The sequence below is a fragment of the Salarias fasciatus genome, chromosome 2, assembly GCF_902148845.1.
Source record: "Salarias fasciatus chromosome 2, fSalaFa1.1, whole genome shotgun sequence".
Taxonomy (NCBI): Eukaryota; Metazoa; Chordata; class Actinopteri; order Blenniiformes; family Blenniidae; genus Salarias; species Salarias fasciatus.
In genome coordinates this window covers 12,845,010-12,862,760 of record NC_043746.1, presented here as the reverse complement: position 1 = coordinate 12,862,760, position 17,751 = coordinate 12,845,010, and the positions used below count along the sequence as shown (strand labels likewise).

Genomic DNA, 17,751 nt, shown 5'->3' with positions numbered 1-17,751 from the left:
TGCCAGAGTGATTGATGGCCTTTCCTCCCTACTCCAGCTCCGATTTGAGCCCTATACCAACATCTCCTTCTCTCTCTCCTCGCAAGTCATCGTTCCTTCACATCTGCTCCTTCCATTTACCCACAATCCATCACTCCCACTTCTCCACACAAGTCCACGAGGCTCTTGTCAGGTCATGTCCGCCCAGCATCCCAGAAACCCTCATTTTCTGAAGTGTCGTGATGATGGCAGAAGATGCGTCCATCTTTCTCTCTCTCTCTCTCTCTCTCTCTGTCTCTCTCCAGACCAGATGCCAAATGTCAGACACACACACACACACACATACACACACACACACACACACACACACACACACACACACACACACACACACACACACACAAATGCTGAATCATACATAAAAGTAATTAAAAACATATTTTCTGCCTAATTTATTTGCAGGTCTCTCCCTTTCTGTCTGTTCTTTCTGTCTCACATTAGCATTGTTAGGCACACCTGCTGTAATCCCTGTCTTCCTGACAGATTACTCCTCCTGTTCCTCTTATAGATTTTCTCCCTTGCCCCGCCAGCCAATAAATCTCCTCCCGATAAAAACCCGCTCTGGCCCGGGCCCTGTCGGCCAGAGAAGTGAGATGATGCTGATGTCCGCTGATCATACAGCAGGACCCGGGCGCAATCAGTGTCTGCCTGTAATCCCTCAATTCATTCACGCCGCCGTGGCAATGGTCACTCTGTGAGATTAATACGTCCCTTAATCCTTCAAGTGGGCTTTTCATGATCTATTTAGTGCTTTCTGCTAAAGTGTCTACAGTAATAAAGATATTAGCTTCACTATTAACTAACCAGTGGTCAGTTATGTCAGAATCAATTCACCCTTTTTTTTGACCAATCAATTAATATTTAGTTTGCCGATTGTTATGTCAGTTCAGAATTTTAATCTTGCATCCAAGAAAAAGTAGTCAAAAAGGCCGTTATTCTCTGAGCTCGTATCTGAAAAAAATTCATATATTATCCACATTTAATGAAAGTGTATTTTGACTCTCACACAAATATCTGATACCAAACTGACTATCAGTCAATTGCTGTATTAACTGATTAATTCCAGTCATAAAAGCTGCATTAAGGTCCATTCGATCATAATATGTGTATAATATAAAATATCTTGCAGTCAAATCTGATGATGTGACAGATTTCTGACTGCAACCAATGAGAAAAAAAAAAAATAAAAATAAGTATTCATGTCTATTCCAGTCCTAAAAGTGACTACAGTTGATAAGTTTCACAGTAACTTGTTTTAGAAGTTACTCCATGTCGTTCGATGGTCTACAGCGGTGGTTCCCCATCGGGACGCAGTCTCAGTGTTTGTCTTTCCCACAGTTTTATTAACACTTCTTGGCAAAAAAAATCTTATATCATTGAAAGTTCCTTTTTAAAGATGGATCATTGGTACAACCCTTAAAGCCCCCTGCTGCTCATCCTACAAACGCATGCTCCTTATAAATGTGGCACCATTCAAAAGAGAAACAATCAGGCTTTCTTACAGTGTAGCATCTGTCTCTAAAAAGGTTGTACAACAAAGAACTAACCTACCAAACACGTATATCTTTTCTTATTTGACATTCTTTAATTTTACTCATCAATTGAAAAAAAATACAATGTTTTTTTTATCTATCAAACATACCATTGCTTTTCATTTGAAGGCTCCTGCTTTTGTAAGTTTGTCCACCTTTTTTTCCCTTTACTGTTTTGGCAAAACACTAATCAGAGAGGTCAGAGAGGGAGTCCACAACCAGGAGAAATATTTGAAATCACTGAGCGACACAACACACACCAGTTGTTTGTATTCACAGCAGCCAATAAATAAACCAACAATGCAAGATACTTTTCTTTCTTTTTTTCCCCCTTTCCCCCTTTGGGGCGGATTAAAGGACCATGAGAGGTGTGCGTGTGTGCGTGCGTGTGTGTGTGTGTGTGTGTGTGAGAGAGAGAGAGAGAGCGAGAGAGAGGTAACATTATTAGTATACTGTATGTGCAGGACACATAATGATTTATGGCTCTCATGCAGCTAATTAGGTTACACATGCAAACAGTATGATCTGAACTGCACTGTGAGTAGAGCTGAGAATAACTCCTCACTAACTCATGACCAATCCCCATGCTCACTGCTGCACGCACGCACGCACACACACACACACACACACACACACACACACACACACACACACACACACACACACACACACACACACACACCAAAGGGGGCGTCCCACTGAAGTGACATCTCACTGAAGCTCTGTCTAAGTTGAGAATATTGGCGTTTATGTACAAAACTGCACACACACACACACACACACACAGACATGCTTCCAGACTCCCACACATGCACTCCAGAGCAGTGTGATGTATAAATGATCAAGAGTGGAGAGAACAGCAGGACATCGTCTTTCTCCCTCCCACCCAGAATCCCTCTTTCTCACCCTTCATCCCTCGTTCCCCACATGCGCTCTTCATATCTTTCTCTCGCTCCCGCCCACCCAACTCTGCCCTTAAATATGTAATGAAATATGACGAGGTTTGACACACGGGTACTGTGTGTGCCTCCTCTGCATGTCGCCCCTCCCTCTCTGGTTTGCCTCTCTGCCACGACGAACGCCTGGAATTGGGTCACAAAGCTGCATCAACATAAACCGAGGTCACGTGTGTTTCTCCCTCGTGTAAAACACCATTTTCAACCATCAACTCTGATGCTTTTTTTTTTTTTTAATTAGACTAATACTGATGACAATTCAAATGGAGGCTTTGCAGGCAGTAAAATTTGAAGTGTGTATGTCCATGTGTGTTTCTGTCTGCCTGAACCTGCGTGTCTATGTGTGTGTGTGTGTGTGTGTCGTGTTGCAGAGGAGGGGCCTCCTCTGGCCCCAGGTACTTATTTTGCTGCTCATCTTGGTGCTGTAAACAAGTTTACGGTGTAGAGAGGTAATTACGCACAGACATTTTACATTAGGCCTAATGGCTGTGGGCCATGACTAATTCACCAGGTCGCAGAGGGGTTTGTCCCGCTCGTTGTCACACAAACGCAGAGTGCTGCAGAGCCAGTGTGGCGAGCTTTCAGGCGTCTCCAAATTACTTCAGTAATACAGTTTTCTGGAGTTTGCATGTTTTCCGTGCAAGTGTGGATTTTCTCAGGGTTTTCCTCAAGCAATCCAAAAACGATCATTTCAAGCTAATTGATGACTGTAAAATTGCCTGAGTGTGTGAGACATGTTTCTTTTTTTGCCCTGTGATGGTTGGTAAGCAAATTCGTATGTTATCATTTGGTGCTGTTGATATCACTAATTCTGTAAAAAAACTGCTAATAATTAAACTGTTAACACTATTCGCAATTTTACCAGGAATTGCAGGATTATCCTTGTTACATCTCAAATTTCACTTTGGAGACTATTTTGTTTTGCCAAGTGAAGGAATGTAAATAATTAGGAGAATTGACAAGGTTAATATAGTGTTTTGCCCCACTAATGCTGTCTAGTATTCTTCTGTTTTGTTCAGTTAATGCACAGAAGAAACAGATGTTTAATAGAACAGAATAACCTGGGGGACATGTCCAGCCTAATAATGTGGGCAATTATGAAGACAGGCAGACTTTTTACGCCTGAAACGAATTACCTCAACCAACAGAATCAGGGTGAAGAAATAATTACATTAAATGAATGATTTAAAAAAAGATCACTTTGTAGTCTAAATATTAATGAGAGACATCGGTGGCAGCCTTCATCTTTATCACTTTTTGAACCCGCAGCGTCTCGTCACGCAGGTCTGTAAGCAAATAAGAAAATAGCAGGATATAAAAACTAATCATAACGCTTAAAAGAAAATAAGACTTGCAAAATGAAGAAAGTGATAGTTGTGGGAGTGTTTCTAATCTCCTTTAATCATTACAAGGATCAATCTTGAAAATGTAGTACTGGCTCAGCTTTAATTAACATATTGGATATCTAACCCAACTGTAAATACCTGACGATGCACCATATCGCGGCATCAATACTGCTGTAAAACTGAGCTAATTTCTGTCAGCAGGTTTGTACAGTGCCATTAATGGCTGTGTAAAAGTGTGTACCTCACACCTCCTCTTACTGCTTTTATCTTGGAGCCTTTATGAGCTTTTATTTCCTCCCCGTACTCCACATCACATTACAGTAAACTACAGTTAAATTCAGTAAAGAGCAACAGTTGCTGTTTTCTGAAAACACAATAATGGGCACTCAGGGGTCCGATTTAAAGAAGAAGAAAAAAATAGAAAGAGAGCTGTTTCTTCACAGCTGTGGGTTGTAATGTTTATTGGGTTTTGGACAAGGAAAGTGTCCACAGTCAGTCAAAACACTGAGTTGCTGTTCAGCGTTTTGCAGATGAGACAGCGGTCCTGTTTACTCCCTGTTTCTGCACGTGAACGGTGTGCTTTAGCGGTGATTGTGTTTCTGCTACCTCTTACTTTGCTGATAAAAGTATTGATATAGCTGCAGTTGTCAGAGTTATTGAGGCCAACTATGTCTTAAACAGTGTTGTTCAAGTCATGGGAAAGTGTGTGTTTCTTAAGATGATTATCACATTGCATCAGAATGTGTCACAATTTCCCCCCCAAAAAAAGAAAATAATTGGCTAAAAACCAAACGCAGGTAAAAAAAAAAATAAATAATAAATAATACCTGGATGTTGTTTTAAAATTCTCTTTGCTGTGTGATGAAAGGGCTTTCCTCTTAATCATCATCCAGCTGTTTCACTGCTGCACACCTGTCAGAGTTCAGTCTGGATCTCATCCATTTTGGACTCCAGCCAAAGTCACGGTGCTGTCAGTAATTATAGTTACCAGTTGTTTGGTAGTCAATAAGGAGGACATACAGTACACACACACACACACACACACACACACACTCACACACGGACTGGACTCACACAGATTCACCTGGTCTTCTCTCCCTCCTCGTCTGCTTTTCGCTGACAGGAGTCATAAGTGCTTCCTCCTCAGACATCTCCAATCAGCCTTCTCCTGTGCCATTAGCATATGTAAGGGCATTAGCATAGCGGGCAGCGCCACCCAGACACTCTGTAAAGCTGTTTGATAATTGAAGTCTGTGTGAAGCCTGTGTGCTGTCACGGTGCACTGTGCAGTGTGTGTGTGTGTGTGTGTGAGACAGATGGTTTGGAGGAGACAGGAGTCTCTGCTGAGTGATACTGGAAACTGCAGAGCAGAAGAAAGAACACCAGAGCAGGTTTGGGACCAGTTCCATTTGTGTTGTTTTCACTGCCTCTTAAAAAGCCTCTTTTACTGCACAGTGGTGGGACGCTTCGGTTTTATTGCACCACTTTAGCACCAGAGGATGCATGGGGAAGTTTCCCTCTTTAAAGTTCTCACAACAACTTGGATTTCAATAATAGACTGCGATCAAACTGAAATAGTGTCTTATTAAATTATCGTGGATAATTTATGGCAAGAAATAAACAACACAGTTAAAACTACAGTAGTTTATTTATTCATTACTTTGCGGCCGTAATATTTTTCCTTTTTGTGACTGAATAAGTAATGCAAACTAATGCGTTTCTATTCAGATCTGTCTGCATTTGTGTATTTCTTTCATTTCAAAATGACAAACCTATGTAGTATAAATACTACAAATAGTTAAACATTCCAAAAAATAATTCCATTTAATGCACTTTACATATTCAAGTTAATACAATATTATAGCCTGAGACACACGACTAGTGATTTTCAAAGTGTGGGCGGTCTTCCCCCAGGAGAACCAGTCTGCTTTATGGAAAACAGCAACAGCAAAGATTTGGGGGTTTGGCATCAAGTTTATTCATATACAACATAACAGGTAAAAGGCATCTCAACGTGCTTTACAAAGAACAATAAAATTACTTTTCAGATCATTTGAAACAAAAGTAAAAGTAAGACAATTGTTGAAAACATTCCACAAATTGCATTTCAAAAAGCAAACTGAAAAAAAAAACCCACGGTAAATGTTGGACAATAAATGGAAATTGCAACAGAAAAAAATAGAAAGAATAGTTTCAGATGATTGAAACGAGTTACTTGTATTTCAAGTGTTTTGAGCCGACTGCTTCAGCTTGACTGAGCTTGATCGTGAAGACAGAGAAAACCAGTTTCTGACCATGAGGTGTGGATGCTTCATGAATTACCAGTAAATCAGAGGTGCATGTGGTTTAACTTTCCACAGCTACGATACTTTCATTTTTTGAGAGGAAATCATTATTAAAAAAATAAGTGAAGAGAAAAGCTATAATTATTTGACAAAAATGCATTTTAATCCATAATTTGCTTGAAGGGAAATGGAGACAAATTAAAATACGTAATGAGTGCAGAGCACTGGAGTCGATACTGGAGTCACATTCACACCTACGGGCAATTTAGGACCAATCAACCTCATTAGCATGTCTTTAAACTCCAGGAGAAAATCACAGTACCTGGTTTCAACCTCACATGCACAGGCACAACATGCAAACTCCACCAAATTCTCAGCCTTCTGACAGTGCTGAACACCGTTCAGCCCAAAGTAAAACCTTGAAAAAACCTTCAATGCAAAATCATCAGTGTAATAGTTACATCTGTTGCAGAGTATTTAAGACTGACCAGATGTTTTGAAGCTGGACTGGACTGGATTATTTTCAGGCAGAAGTAGTATTACAGTAAGAATGGTAAAATACAAGCTGTAACTCAATGAAAAAACACGAGTGGTTTAGGTGAAAACCTTGAGACAGAAGTTAGGTGTGATTTTAAATGCACTCTAAAAAGTCTTGGTGGCAGCTAACACCCCTTGAAATAATTTTATGAAACTTTTTAGAGTTATTCTGCAACAATCTTCTGCATTTTTTTCTCCACATTTTCTATCAGGCACACACTTACAGTCTGCAGCGACTGATGTTCCTGCATGCTCTGCAGGGATTTGTTTTGTTTGCAGAATCTTTACAGATTCAGGAGATTTTAACTTCAAACTGAAAAATAAGAAACATGGAAATGAGTCAAGCATGAAATTTGACAAACCGGAGCCATGTTTAAGCCTGCGAGGGCGGGATTCTCCTCCAGCTGTAGTGCTGCTCGGCGCTGTTTGTACTGCTGATGGTGGGTGATGACTGATGTCGGAGCTGCAGACACTGAGGGTTCTGTGGGACTTTCTTAAACCCAGTTCGCCGTTACATCGGCATCCGTGACCTCATTTACTCTCTGAGTTGTACGCAGCCTCTCCAGCCGAGCCTGCCTCACAGCCATCGGGATCAAAGAGAGATTGGTAATAGTGAGTCAGTCATCCTTTATTGAGCTCTGGAAATATGTGGAGCACAGAGAGAGAAGAACGAACACAGGAGTGGTGGGAGTCTTGCTTTAACTCATCTCTGTGCTTTGGTGCGCTCATACCTTTCATCTCGTGCCTCTTTTTACCTCTTTTTTTTTTTTTTTTTTTTTTTCCACCTCCTCCTCCGCCATCCATTCCCCAGTAGGTCTTACATCTCGTTTCCATTCCACTCTGCTACTCTCTTCCACCTTTTCATTCTGGCTCTCTGGCCTCCTGCTTTCATCACACTTCTGTCTTGAGATTTTATCTCTCCATCCCCTCTGCTCACCTTCCTGCCAGAATCTCCTCTGACATGGCTGAGGTCTGTGTGTTATTCATCCCAGGCTTTAGATGATTTGTTGCTATCCCTGTATCCCAAAATGCCCAAGTAACTCTCTCCTTTGGCGAACGCCTCCAGTGATTCCTTCTCTCGGTATATTAGTAGTTGCTGCTCTCATTGCAATTCAGTAGTGTTCTTCTCCTCCTCTCCTGTTCGAGGCCTGAAGGTGAGCTGATATCTGTTTCAGAGCAGCAGGGTCACTGTCTGTCTCCACTCTCCGACCCAGCAGCTCCAGATGACATGTAATATGTACAAAAAGAGAAAGATTCAGGAAATGTATGTCAAGGCGAACAGAAGCCCGGTAGAATACTATCAGCTGAAGAGGTGTGGCGTCATGTCAGACTCCTCCTCTGAGAGTTAAACATTTCTGTGTAACATGCCTGATTTGTTCTTCAGATCTGCAGTTTTGTATAGAAAAGTGAAGCGTTTCTGTTGCTGCACCAATAAATAAAGTTATCTTTATCAGATGAGCGGACCAACACAGTGGTGGAGAAAGTGTGTCTTGGCTACTTGTATTTAACTCTTTTGACCTAAAGTTCATGACTATAAGTGATGTGGAGACAGATATAGTTGGTGTGATTGTGAGAAATCGTCGGCGGGTTTTAAAGGTGGGGTTCTGTCCCAGGTTTCACGTGGTTCCTCTACCTGTAACAGAGCATTTGGAAAAAAAATTTAAATTGATTTCAAATGCAAATTAATTGCAGAGAATGAAGAACTGTTTGTACCTGTGAGGTACCTGAACAAAAGCTTTTAAGCCATTCAGAGTTTGACACTGAAATTGGATTCCAGGAAAATGCCAGACTGTGAATAAAGCATTGAGAATGCTTTTCAAGAGCACAAGTTAATAGAATGGAAACGTTGAAAAGTGATGAATGAAACTCATACCTGACTGAGATAGAGAAATTCATTTTATACAGGAAACACACAGATGTATATTTGAGCTTTCAGCAGCTTGTGTCTTTGGTGTAAAGTCTCTATATGTATCTATGCCCGCATTTAGCAATGTGAGCGCGGTGCCAGCTGTTTGGAAAGTAGCAGCAGGTTTGATGTCGTGACACAGAAGGCAGGATTCACGTTTGAAATAATCTGACAGCTGCTACACACACACACACTTACACACACTCTTATAAAAGCCTACTCATAAGTGGCTCGTGAAAAAAATCAAAGGCGCTCAGTGTTTGAATTAGCCCTCTGTTCTTTCTGCAGCATGTGCCTTTCTTGTGACGTTCCTCATATCAGAGTATCACAGGCGATATAGCGGTGCAGCTGTGACGAGTATCGCTGTTGATAACAATCATCCCGTGTTGCACCTTCATTCCTTTTTTTTTTTTTTTTTTTTGGGGAGGGGGTGGATTCTCTCCATCGTGGAAAGAAAACCCAAGTGAGGGGAGGAGTATAAGAGAAGGAAAGAGCTGAGAAAAGCAAAAAGAAGATAAAAGGGCAAAAGCAGAGAGACAGCAGGTAAAGACTGGGAGGAGGGAGAGGTGGCTTGAAACGGGTTTGAGCAGCAGAGAAGCAGGAACAAGCATGTATCCACCTGACACAGAACCATCCTTCTGTGTCATAATGTCGCAGAATGCTAATTTACTGAAATGAAAAGTGCACAGAGCTGAGCTACACACTCTCTTTCACACACACATACACACACACACCTCACAGGAAGACTGATTGAAGTGAAACAGTGCTGTCTGTTTATGACTCCATATGTTCTGTGTAATAACACTGCTGTGATTCTTTTCTTTGCCCCTCCTACCTTCCTCTTTTTCTTCTTTTCTCGTAACAAATTTATCTCTTTCTGCCCCCAAAACCGCCCATATTGCACCCTTTGTTCTTTTTCTTTTTCATCCTTAACACATTTATTGCCTCTGTACCTTTTAATGGCATTGCTTCTACCTTTCTATTCAACGGTCCTGTCCTCTCTCCTTCTGCTTCCCGGGACACAGAGAAAGGTAACTGCTTCATGTGGTCTGCTCAAATGTGATCTTTCTTCTTCACTGTTTTCATTAATTGCTGTGTTACATATCCCACCCACTGTGCAATCATACCTGTCGCTTCAGGCGTCGAATCAGTTTTCCTCGCTCCGTCCAGAATCACTGTTGCTTCTTAGAGGAGCGCGGCAGCAACTACTGGAGGTCTAAATCACCGACGTTAAATCATCAGCGAGTGAGACTGGCCACAGGCTATTTCCTATTAAGAGTCGCATGCTGTTTTATAGCATTTTGATCCTCCGGTGAGGGGACAGAAGTAATAAAAGAACCATTTGTAGTATGCAAGGCAAGGCCGCTCGTGCTGCTTTGGAGCCGCACTCCTCAAATGTCCCTGAACGAAGCGCCGTGGATCACACAGACACACACATACACACAACACACTCGTTCAGTCACACATCCCACCCCACTTTCCTTCCCGGCCACAGGCGGAGAACATTATCGACCCAAAGTGTGTGAGCACACAATTAAGCAGAGGAGACAGGCCGGATAATGGACTCATAAACACAAAGAGCCTGCTGTGATAAATGCCAGCTGTGTTTGCCATATTTCTGCACGTGTCTGTGGTTATTCTGGTGTGTGTGTGTGTATGTATGGGTGCGCATATGGTGACACTTCCATCCAACTGGCTTCCCTTCATGTCCGCACTCCCGCCTTCGCTCTGCATTGTCTGATTACTTTGTCATTTGTGTCCTGGCTGGAAACACATCTTCCCACCTTTTGTTCTCCAGCTTGCTTCACCTGTTAATGAGGCAGGAACGTGCCGATCTCTCATCTTGTCTTTGTGTGTGATTTTGTGCGTGTGTGTGTGTGTGTGCAGTATTTCCCCTGTGTGGATGATTTTCATCCGTCTCCCACACTTTGCATAAAGTTTCCTTCTCCGAGGAGCTTCCCCCTCCTCAGTTTTGCCCTGAAACTCCTCATTTTTCTCTGCCATGTGGCACCACTGTGACGCGCTTGGCATGTAATTTCCTTGGGCACCGCGTTACACATCTGCTTCCGTGTGTGTGTGCTGTGTTTTTCCGTGTGTCTGTTGGTGTCATTGTCGCCGAAAATAATGAGCATTATTTTCAGGGCTGGCATGACGATTGACAGAAACCTGATACTTAGGGGGTGAACAGCAAACACTAAAGAGGCTATAAATATTATATTCTTCCTAAATCCCTATTGGTGAACAATTAATTACAGCAATGCCTCAAAAGCTGAAGGCGGTCTGGAAATCACACAAATAATTCAGATGCCATTTCACAATAAACGAGCGAGCTAATTAGACCACAACTTCAATAGTGTTGAAAAGAGGTATATAACTCTAATGACGCAAAATGAGGTAATAACAATTTGCCTGTCATTTTTTTTTTACTTTTGTTTCCTGTTGACAACTTCCTTTATGCTGCATACATTCCAGCACCTCTCAGAGAGAGGTTGTAAAGTTCTTGCTTCAAAACGGAAAATAAGTCCAAGGACGAGCTTTGTGGCTGTGTGCAGCGAGTCGCCTCCTCACAGCGCAGGCAGACGAGAAAGAAGATGTAGAAGTCACTGCGGTAGAACAGCCTTCTCTAGTAGCAATGTGGAAAAATGAGCGGTGACGCTGAGCCAGAATGCAAATGGAAAGTAAGCAAGATATTTTTCCAAAACTCCACATCAGGAAAAAATGTGGAACAAACTTTTGAAAAAAAAAAAAAAATGCTGAGGGATGTAAGATATAATTTGGCAATTTTCTCTGCATATTGTCCCCCAAACAAAGCATTTTGGGAGGCGCTTGAGGCTCATAAAGAACTATTCAATCATAATATCTAATAATGTTCAAAGGTTGCTCTCAAAGGAAGAGATTTATCTGGCACAGGCTGTGAGGCGTGTTCAGCATAAGTACGTCAAACTGACACATACGGCATGGGATTAATGTACGGAAGTGTCACCACTGCAGCACCATACAAACATGAACTCCTCTGATATTATTGACAATTATTTTACCTCAACAATAAAAAAAAAAAAAGTTTCTATTCAATTAACAGTTCCTGTGTCTTCTGTCCACTCCAGGGATTTTGCCTATGTGGCCAGAGACAAGAACACACGGGTGCTGAAGTGCCACGTGTTCAGATGTGATACCCCTGCTGCAGCCATCGCCACGAGTCTCCACGAAATCTGCTCCAAGGTGGGTGTCATTACTTCACTGCTGCCGCATGAATGAGCTTATCTACTGCTCTGAAACAAGCTATCAAGCTTTATTAAGAGCCTCCATTACAGAGAGAAAGAAAATCTTTTTCTGCTGATGCAGTTCTGCATCGCTGCTTTCCAATGCTGTAACTTATATGATACCCATACGTGCATGATGCAGAGAACTCAAATGCCAGCGCAGTAGCATCGCCCTGATACACTTTCATTTAAAGCTTTACCTGAATAATATTAAAAGCATCAGTTTTACAAGCCTTCACACTGAGAAGGTAACATGCAATCCAAAGAACGCATGCATGAATTGAATAGAGTTGAGAAATATGAGGGAATGAAAAGTCTCTGAAAATGGTTCTCGAGCCCCAAAAAGAGAGAAACACATGAGCAAAACCACACATTCCCTGGTAATATAGTATGATGTTGTAGCATGCACAGGCAAAACATGCAGGTTAACGAAAAACACCTTTCAGGACCTTTTGCTTTTGCGTCACACACACCGTAGCAGCCAAATACACAAACACACTTGTCTTTATAGGACAAAAGATGTCATTCATTCTTCAGCGCAGCAGTGACCTTGTTAGCACAGGCTCTACCTGGAACTACAGATCTTCTCCCTCAGAGGCATGCTGACCCATTTACATATTTTTTTTTTTCAAATTTCCTATTCCAAACTAAAGGTAAAGTGTGCATTAGTGTATCTGTATGCGATCATGACATCGTATTTTAACATGACAGCGTATTTTATACACAGTAATATTTTTTTTCTTTACTGCAGGAGAGAAACTTGGTGACCTGAGTCTTGCAGCTGTGCAGCACATTGAATGGGCTTCCTTTGTGTGTGTGTGTGTGTGTGAGTGTGAGTGCGTGCGTGTGTGCGTGTGCGTGCATGTTCCCCTGTGAGCAGAGTTGCAGACTCACCATAGACTTTGATTAATGACACCTACAATTAATCAAGTATCTGTAGCAGGAGAAGGGTGCAGTGGCTCAGTGCAGCGGCCATGCAGATTATTCCACACGCCTCAAAGAGTGTGTGCATGCTGCAGCACAAGAGAAAAATGGAAGAAAGTGGAGTGAAAAACTGTGCTTTCGGATTGTGAGAATCGTATATTTGACGCTCCATGTTTTTGTTAATACCAATAACCTTCACTGTTGTCCAAAAACTATTAGGAATAGATGAAAGAGACTATCTGTGTTATGAGTGAAGAAGTCAGTTTGGAATAAAGACCCTCATGGATTCTCTGGTCAGCACAGTGCACCAAATCTAAGGTTAAAAATAGTCGTCAAATCCACAACTTCCTAATGTTTATGAGGTGTTTGCTCAGTACTACAGTGTTCAGCTTCTTATTAAAATTGCTTAATTTCTGCGTGTGTGTGTGTTAATTGTTGACAATAGAAAAGCTGCTTGTCAGCCAATCTCAAGACTTTTCCTTTAAAACTGTGTTCTCATTTGTGTGCAGTGATATTAAATCTTTGCTAAGAGTGATTATTAGGCTTATCTTATGTGGACTATGTTCAATCTGTTTTCAATTAACCCTCCCCTTCATTCGTCCCTAGTTTTCCTCAGTTTTGCTCTTCTCGATTCTTCCTCAAACTTTTTCTATCTTATTTCTTCACTCTTCCTTGCTTTTTAATCTTTTTTATGTTGTTCCTCACTCTCTCTCTCTCTGCTTCTGACCCCTCTCTCTTCTTTAGATTATGGCTGAAAGAAAAAGTGCCAAAGCTGCTGCTGGCAGCTCCTCTCAGAACGGTTCCGACGTCCCCCTGCAAGGTGAGCGCCGACACACTCACACGGGTGTGTTTATTCACTTCTCGGGACGTTGCAGTGACTTGCATTACAATTCCTGCAGACTAACCGTACCAGTGTACTAGCCTTCACCCTGAAACTTACTGTCTCACTTTATGGGTCTGTTTGTTCTTTGTTAAAAACTGTTCTTGATTTTGGTCTGCACATATAAGACGCAGGGCGAGCAGATACAGGCAGACAGAGTGTGCACACTGTTTTTCAATGGGAGATTTGGGTTTGTCAGCCGATGTTTGCTGTAGTGAAGATTCCCTCCGCGTCTAAAATCATGCATAGGTTTTGGGGGTTTCTTAATAACCTTGCAGCCTCAGGAGAAACCGAAGTTAATCGAAAAGACAGCGGCGCCTGGTTCAGTTACAGATGAGTAGTGCTGACTTAAGAACAGCTCCTCGCTCAACAATCACAGAGCTTTATCCTCACAGCACTAATTCTATTCACTGTTTTCCATTTTGCTAATTCCTTCTTGCTTGTTCCTCTCAGTCCCAAGTAATTACTGGGAGGCAGAGGAAAAAGCCCCGTTGTGATCCATGGCTATAACTTCAGCTGGTGTGTGTATTCACTGAGTGTGGGGGGAAATGGAGCTTCAGCATCAGAATATAAAAGAACAATATCGGCTCTTCACTTACGGAGGCAGTCGACCTCATTAAATCCCAATTAGTGTTTTCTCTGAGTCGAGGACTGATATTCCTCAGCTCCCCACCCCGACCCCTCGATCAAAGAACTTATTGGTAAAGGATCCCTCACATCTTTTATCGCTGCAATTTTCCTTGAACTTATGGGCCGTTAATAAAAAAACAATTGACATTCAGTGAGTTCTTGCGGTTGATGGACTCGTCATTCGGCTCCGGAGGGAGGCTGCAGCTGACTTTTCAGCGAATGGAAAACAGTTCCTGTCCTCATCTGGATTAGATATCCTCGGGGTAACTGCTAGTGCACAATCCTGTACTGGGACACAATTGAGGAGATTAGTACCAAATGATTTGGGACGAGTGCCAGCCCCGGGATAATGGCCCTGCTGTCCTCATTGGATCTGGCCTGTCTGAGCCGTACTGTAAAAGAATTAATGGAGGAAGAACCTCTCATAGTTTATTGATCATGTAACCACAGTTCGTAGAGATTTAGCGGCGCACTGAATTTATGAGATACAAAAGTACAATTATGTACAAAAACTGGGCAAAAGCTGATATATCTCATATAGAATACCTCGGTAATATAACAGTGATGTGTGTAGGAAGAATTACGGTACAAAGTCTGTGATCATAGCCATTCAGAAGGGATAAACATTATTAACAACTGATGCCAAATACTCTGTGACCTTTTTGAGCATCGTGCCTGTTCTGTTTACTTCTCTTTCAACAGATAAACAACCTTAATTTTGTTTTTTTTTTCATTTGTCCTTGTCTAATGATCGTAAGCCTTATTTCTCAGTGTGTTGAAAGTGAAGTTCTTGGGGCAAAAAAAATGTTAAGGTTTGTGCTGATTGAGATGCAGGTGATACAACACATTTGATGGTGTTCGTTCATTGTGTACGACAGTCTTTTCTGCCTACGGGGCCTTTGATAAGAAGGCACAGCTGGGTTTTCATGCAGACACCACCCCGCTCTGGTATCCTGTGTGCCTCTGCGCGTTTTCCATGCCTTAATCATGTCAGCCACACCCGGAAAATATTAAAATATTCAGCAATGTTTGTTTACTTCTCTACTTTAAGCCAATTATCATGTGTGGACATCTCTTTTGAAAAAGATGTTGCCGTGTTTTGAAGATTTCAGCAGGCACTCTGTGTATGCATGCATTTCAAAGTGTTTATGGATTTTTTTTTTTTTTTTTTTTACCCCGTGAAGAATTCCCCATGCCAAAGACGGAGCTGGTGCAGAAGTTTCATGTGCTGTATCTGGGTATGACATCTGTGTCTCGACCGATAGGTAAAGCTGAACTCACGCTAAAAAACATGAGCACAGCATGAGACGGTCTGCCTGTTGGGAGTGAATACCTGGTCTACCCTTGCTCTCTGTGTTTTGTCCCCAGGTATGGATATCATAAATGGGGCAATAGAAAGCCTCCTGTCGTCCACAGGCAAAGAGGACTGGACTCCTGTCATACTGAGCATTGCTGACACCACTGTGGCTGTGATCAAAGAAAAGGTAGGACTGCTTCTGTTTCTTTGCCGAGTAGGAACAACCATGTAAGAGTCTGATGATCTTGTTTGACGGCCGTGCAGGAGGAGGAAGAGGAGGCGCTCGTGGAGTGCCGCGTTCGATTTTTGTCCTTCATGGGCGTGGGTCGGGATGTGCATACGTTTGCCTTCATAATGGACACTGGGAACCAGCACTTCCAGTGCCACGTGTTCTGGTGCGACCCCAACGCCGGCTGCGTGTCGGAGGCTGTGCAGGCAGCTTGCGTGGTAAGCTCCGAAGCCGAAGGACGACGTCGTTTGTATTTACGTTTGATTTTAAAAACAAAAGAAAAGAAGTTTTCAATAGAAAACGTCATCATTTTGTTTCCATTCGTGCAGATTTCTTCTCAAAAAAACATGTCGTCAGATGAATTTTAACCCTTGACCCGCATTCCTTTAATAACTGCACCCTCTCCTCCTCAGCTCCGGTACCAGAAGTGTCTGGTCGCTCGGCCGCCCTCCCAGCGTGCCGGCTCGTCGTCCTCGCCCTCCGCGGACTCAGTGACCCGGCGAGTGACCACCAGCGTGAAGCGCGGCGTCCAGTCTCTCATAGACACTCTGAAACCCAAGAAACAGCCGTCAGAACTCCCCCAGCAATGACCGTCACCGCTGACCACTCGCACCGCCCCCCCCCAGCCTGGAAGCCACTCACACTATCGCCACGACGACGACACTGAACCCGTACCAGCCATGGTGACTACCAGTGTACATAGAGCATAACAAATCTCACTGCAGATGAAGGAAAGAAGAGCCGTCATCAAACGTGCCCGACGATTTAACGATCCATCAAAAATGAAAACGCGCCTGTTATGGAAAAAGCTGGTGTCACTGGTTGAACTTTGACCTTTGAACGCTGTTCCGCCCAAGTGGAACTCACCTTCTACACATGAAATTTCTAAAAAAAAACAAATTAAACGGATGGATTACCTGACCGTGCACTCTACAGACAGGATAAAGGATTACCCAGGAAAAAAAAAAAAAGAAAAGAAAAGATGAAATTTCTACTCAGAGTCGTTATGGAGCCACTCATTGGTTTACTCATTTTTCCTTCCATCTGTCTCTTTTTGAACTCCTGGAACGGTTGAGCTGCAGCGAACCCTCCATGAGAAAAAAAGTCATTGTCCTGCTGTGATGGGGTTGTGACAGGTGAATGAAAAAAGTAACCAGGAGCAGACCGTCCTCAGCCTCCAGGGTCCAATCACGTGGCATCGAATGTTTCAAACCCTTCAGCGTGCGACAAACTGGAAGGAGACAAAACGTTTTCATCTAATAATGAATGAAGTGATTGTAAAAATAAGGTGTCTGTAAATGATTGTATGTAGGAGGAGAGTTTTTAGGGCGCAAGAGGGTGGAGGATGAAGCGGGGGTGTTTTGCATGTTTCTGTGATGGGATACATTTTATGTTGGTGAGTAAACGGTTCCTCTAAATTGACTGGTGAACACATGAAAAAATACATACTCTCAGCACAATTCATCTCCACTTGATCATGACTGGATTAACACTGGCACTAAAAATTCTAACCCAATCCACAGCGAAACAAGGCTACTCTTCTTTTACAAAAATACAGTCAAAGATTGTCATTTTGGTTTTGAATGAATTCTTAAATGAAGGGTTGAATCAGCAGAGGAAAGTTAAACAGTTTTTATTGTTTTTCAAAGCTTTAAATGAGTGATGATTGTAATTTTTTTTCTGAAATGTAAAAAAAAAAAAGAGAAGAAAAGCTTAAGAATGTTGTGTTGTACTTTAAAATGTCACAAGTTCCTCAGGAATCGTTACAGATATGCCCGAGATCTATAAGAAACTCCAAGCCCGGGCTTTGACTGGCAGATCTGAAGCAGGATTGGTTCTATGAGAGGAGCAGTACGTGATGCTCTTCACCAAAAGATCAAACCTGTGCCATACACGAGGGATTAACTACATATATATGTGCTTTTCCTAA

At 42.3% G+C, this 17,751-nt stretch overlaps 1 protein-coding gene across 7 annotated transcripts in view; it reads left to right on the top strand.

The window, feature by feature from the left end:
• The window catches only part of apbb2a (amyloid beta (A4) precursor protein-binding, family B, member 2a), a 33,068-nt gene extending 15,546 nt beyond the window's left edge, over positions 1-17,522 (top strand). For 5 of the 7 annotated variants that reach the window (XM_030101443.1, XM_030101427.1, XM_030101415.1 and 2 more), the window contains 7 exons: positions 9,627-9,632; positions 11,706-11,820; positions 13,530-13,605; positions 15,480-15,560; positions 15,664-15,779; positions 15,857-16,039; positions 16,235-17,522. In XM_030101443.1, coding sequence (XP_029957303.1) covers positions 9,627-9,632; positions 11,706-11,820; positions 13,530-13,605; positions 15,480-15,560; positions 15,664-15,779; positions 15,857-16,039; positions 16,235-16,411 — 754 coding nt within the window. In that variant the 3' untranslated portion in view covers positions 16,412-17,522. The remainder of the gene's footprint in view (positions 1-9,626; positions 9,633-11,705; positions 11,821-13,529; positions 13,606-15,479; positions 15,561-15,663; positions 15,780-15,856; positions 16,040-16,234) is intronic. The other 2 variants (XM_030101435.1, XM_030101455.1) reach the window with 1 other exon arrangement.
• The last annotated feature ends 229 nt before the right edge of the window (positions 17,523-17,751 follow it).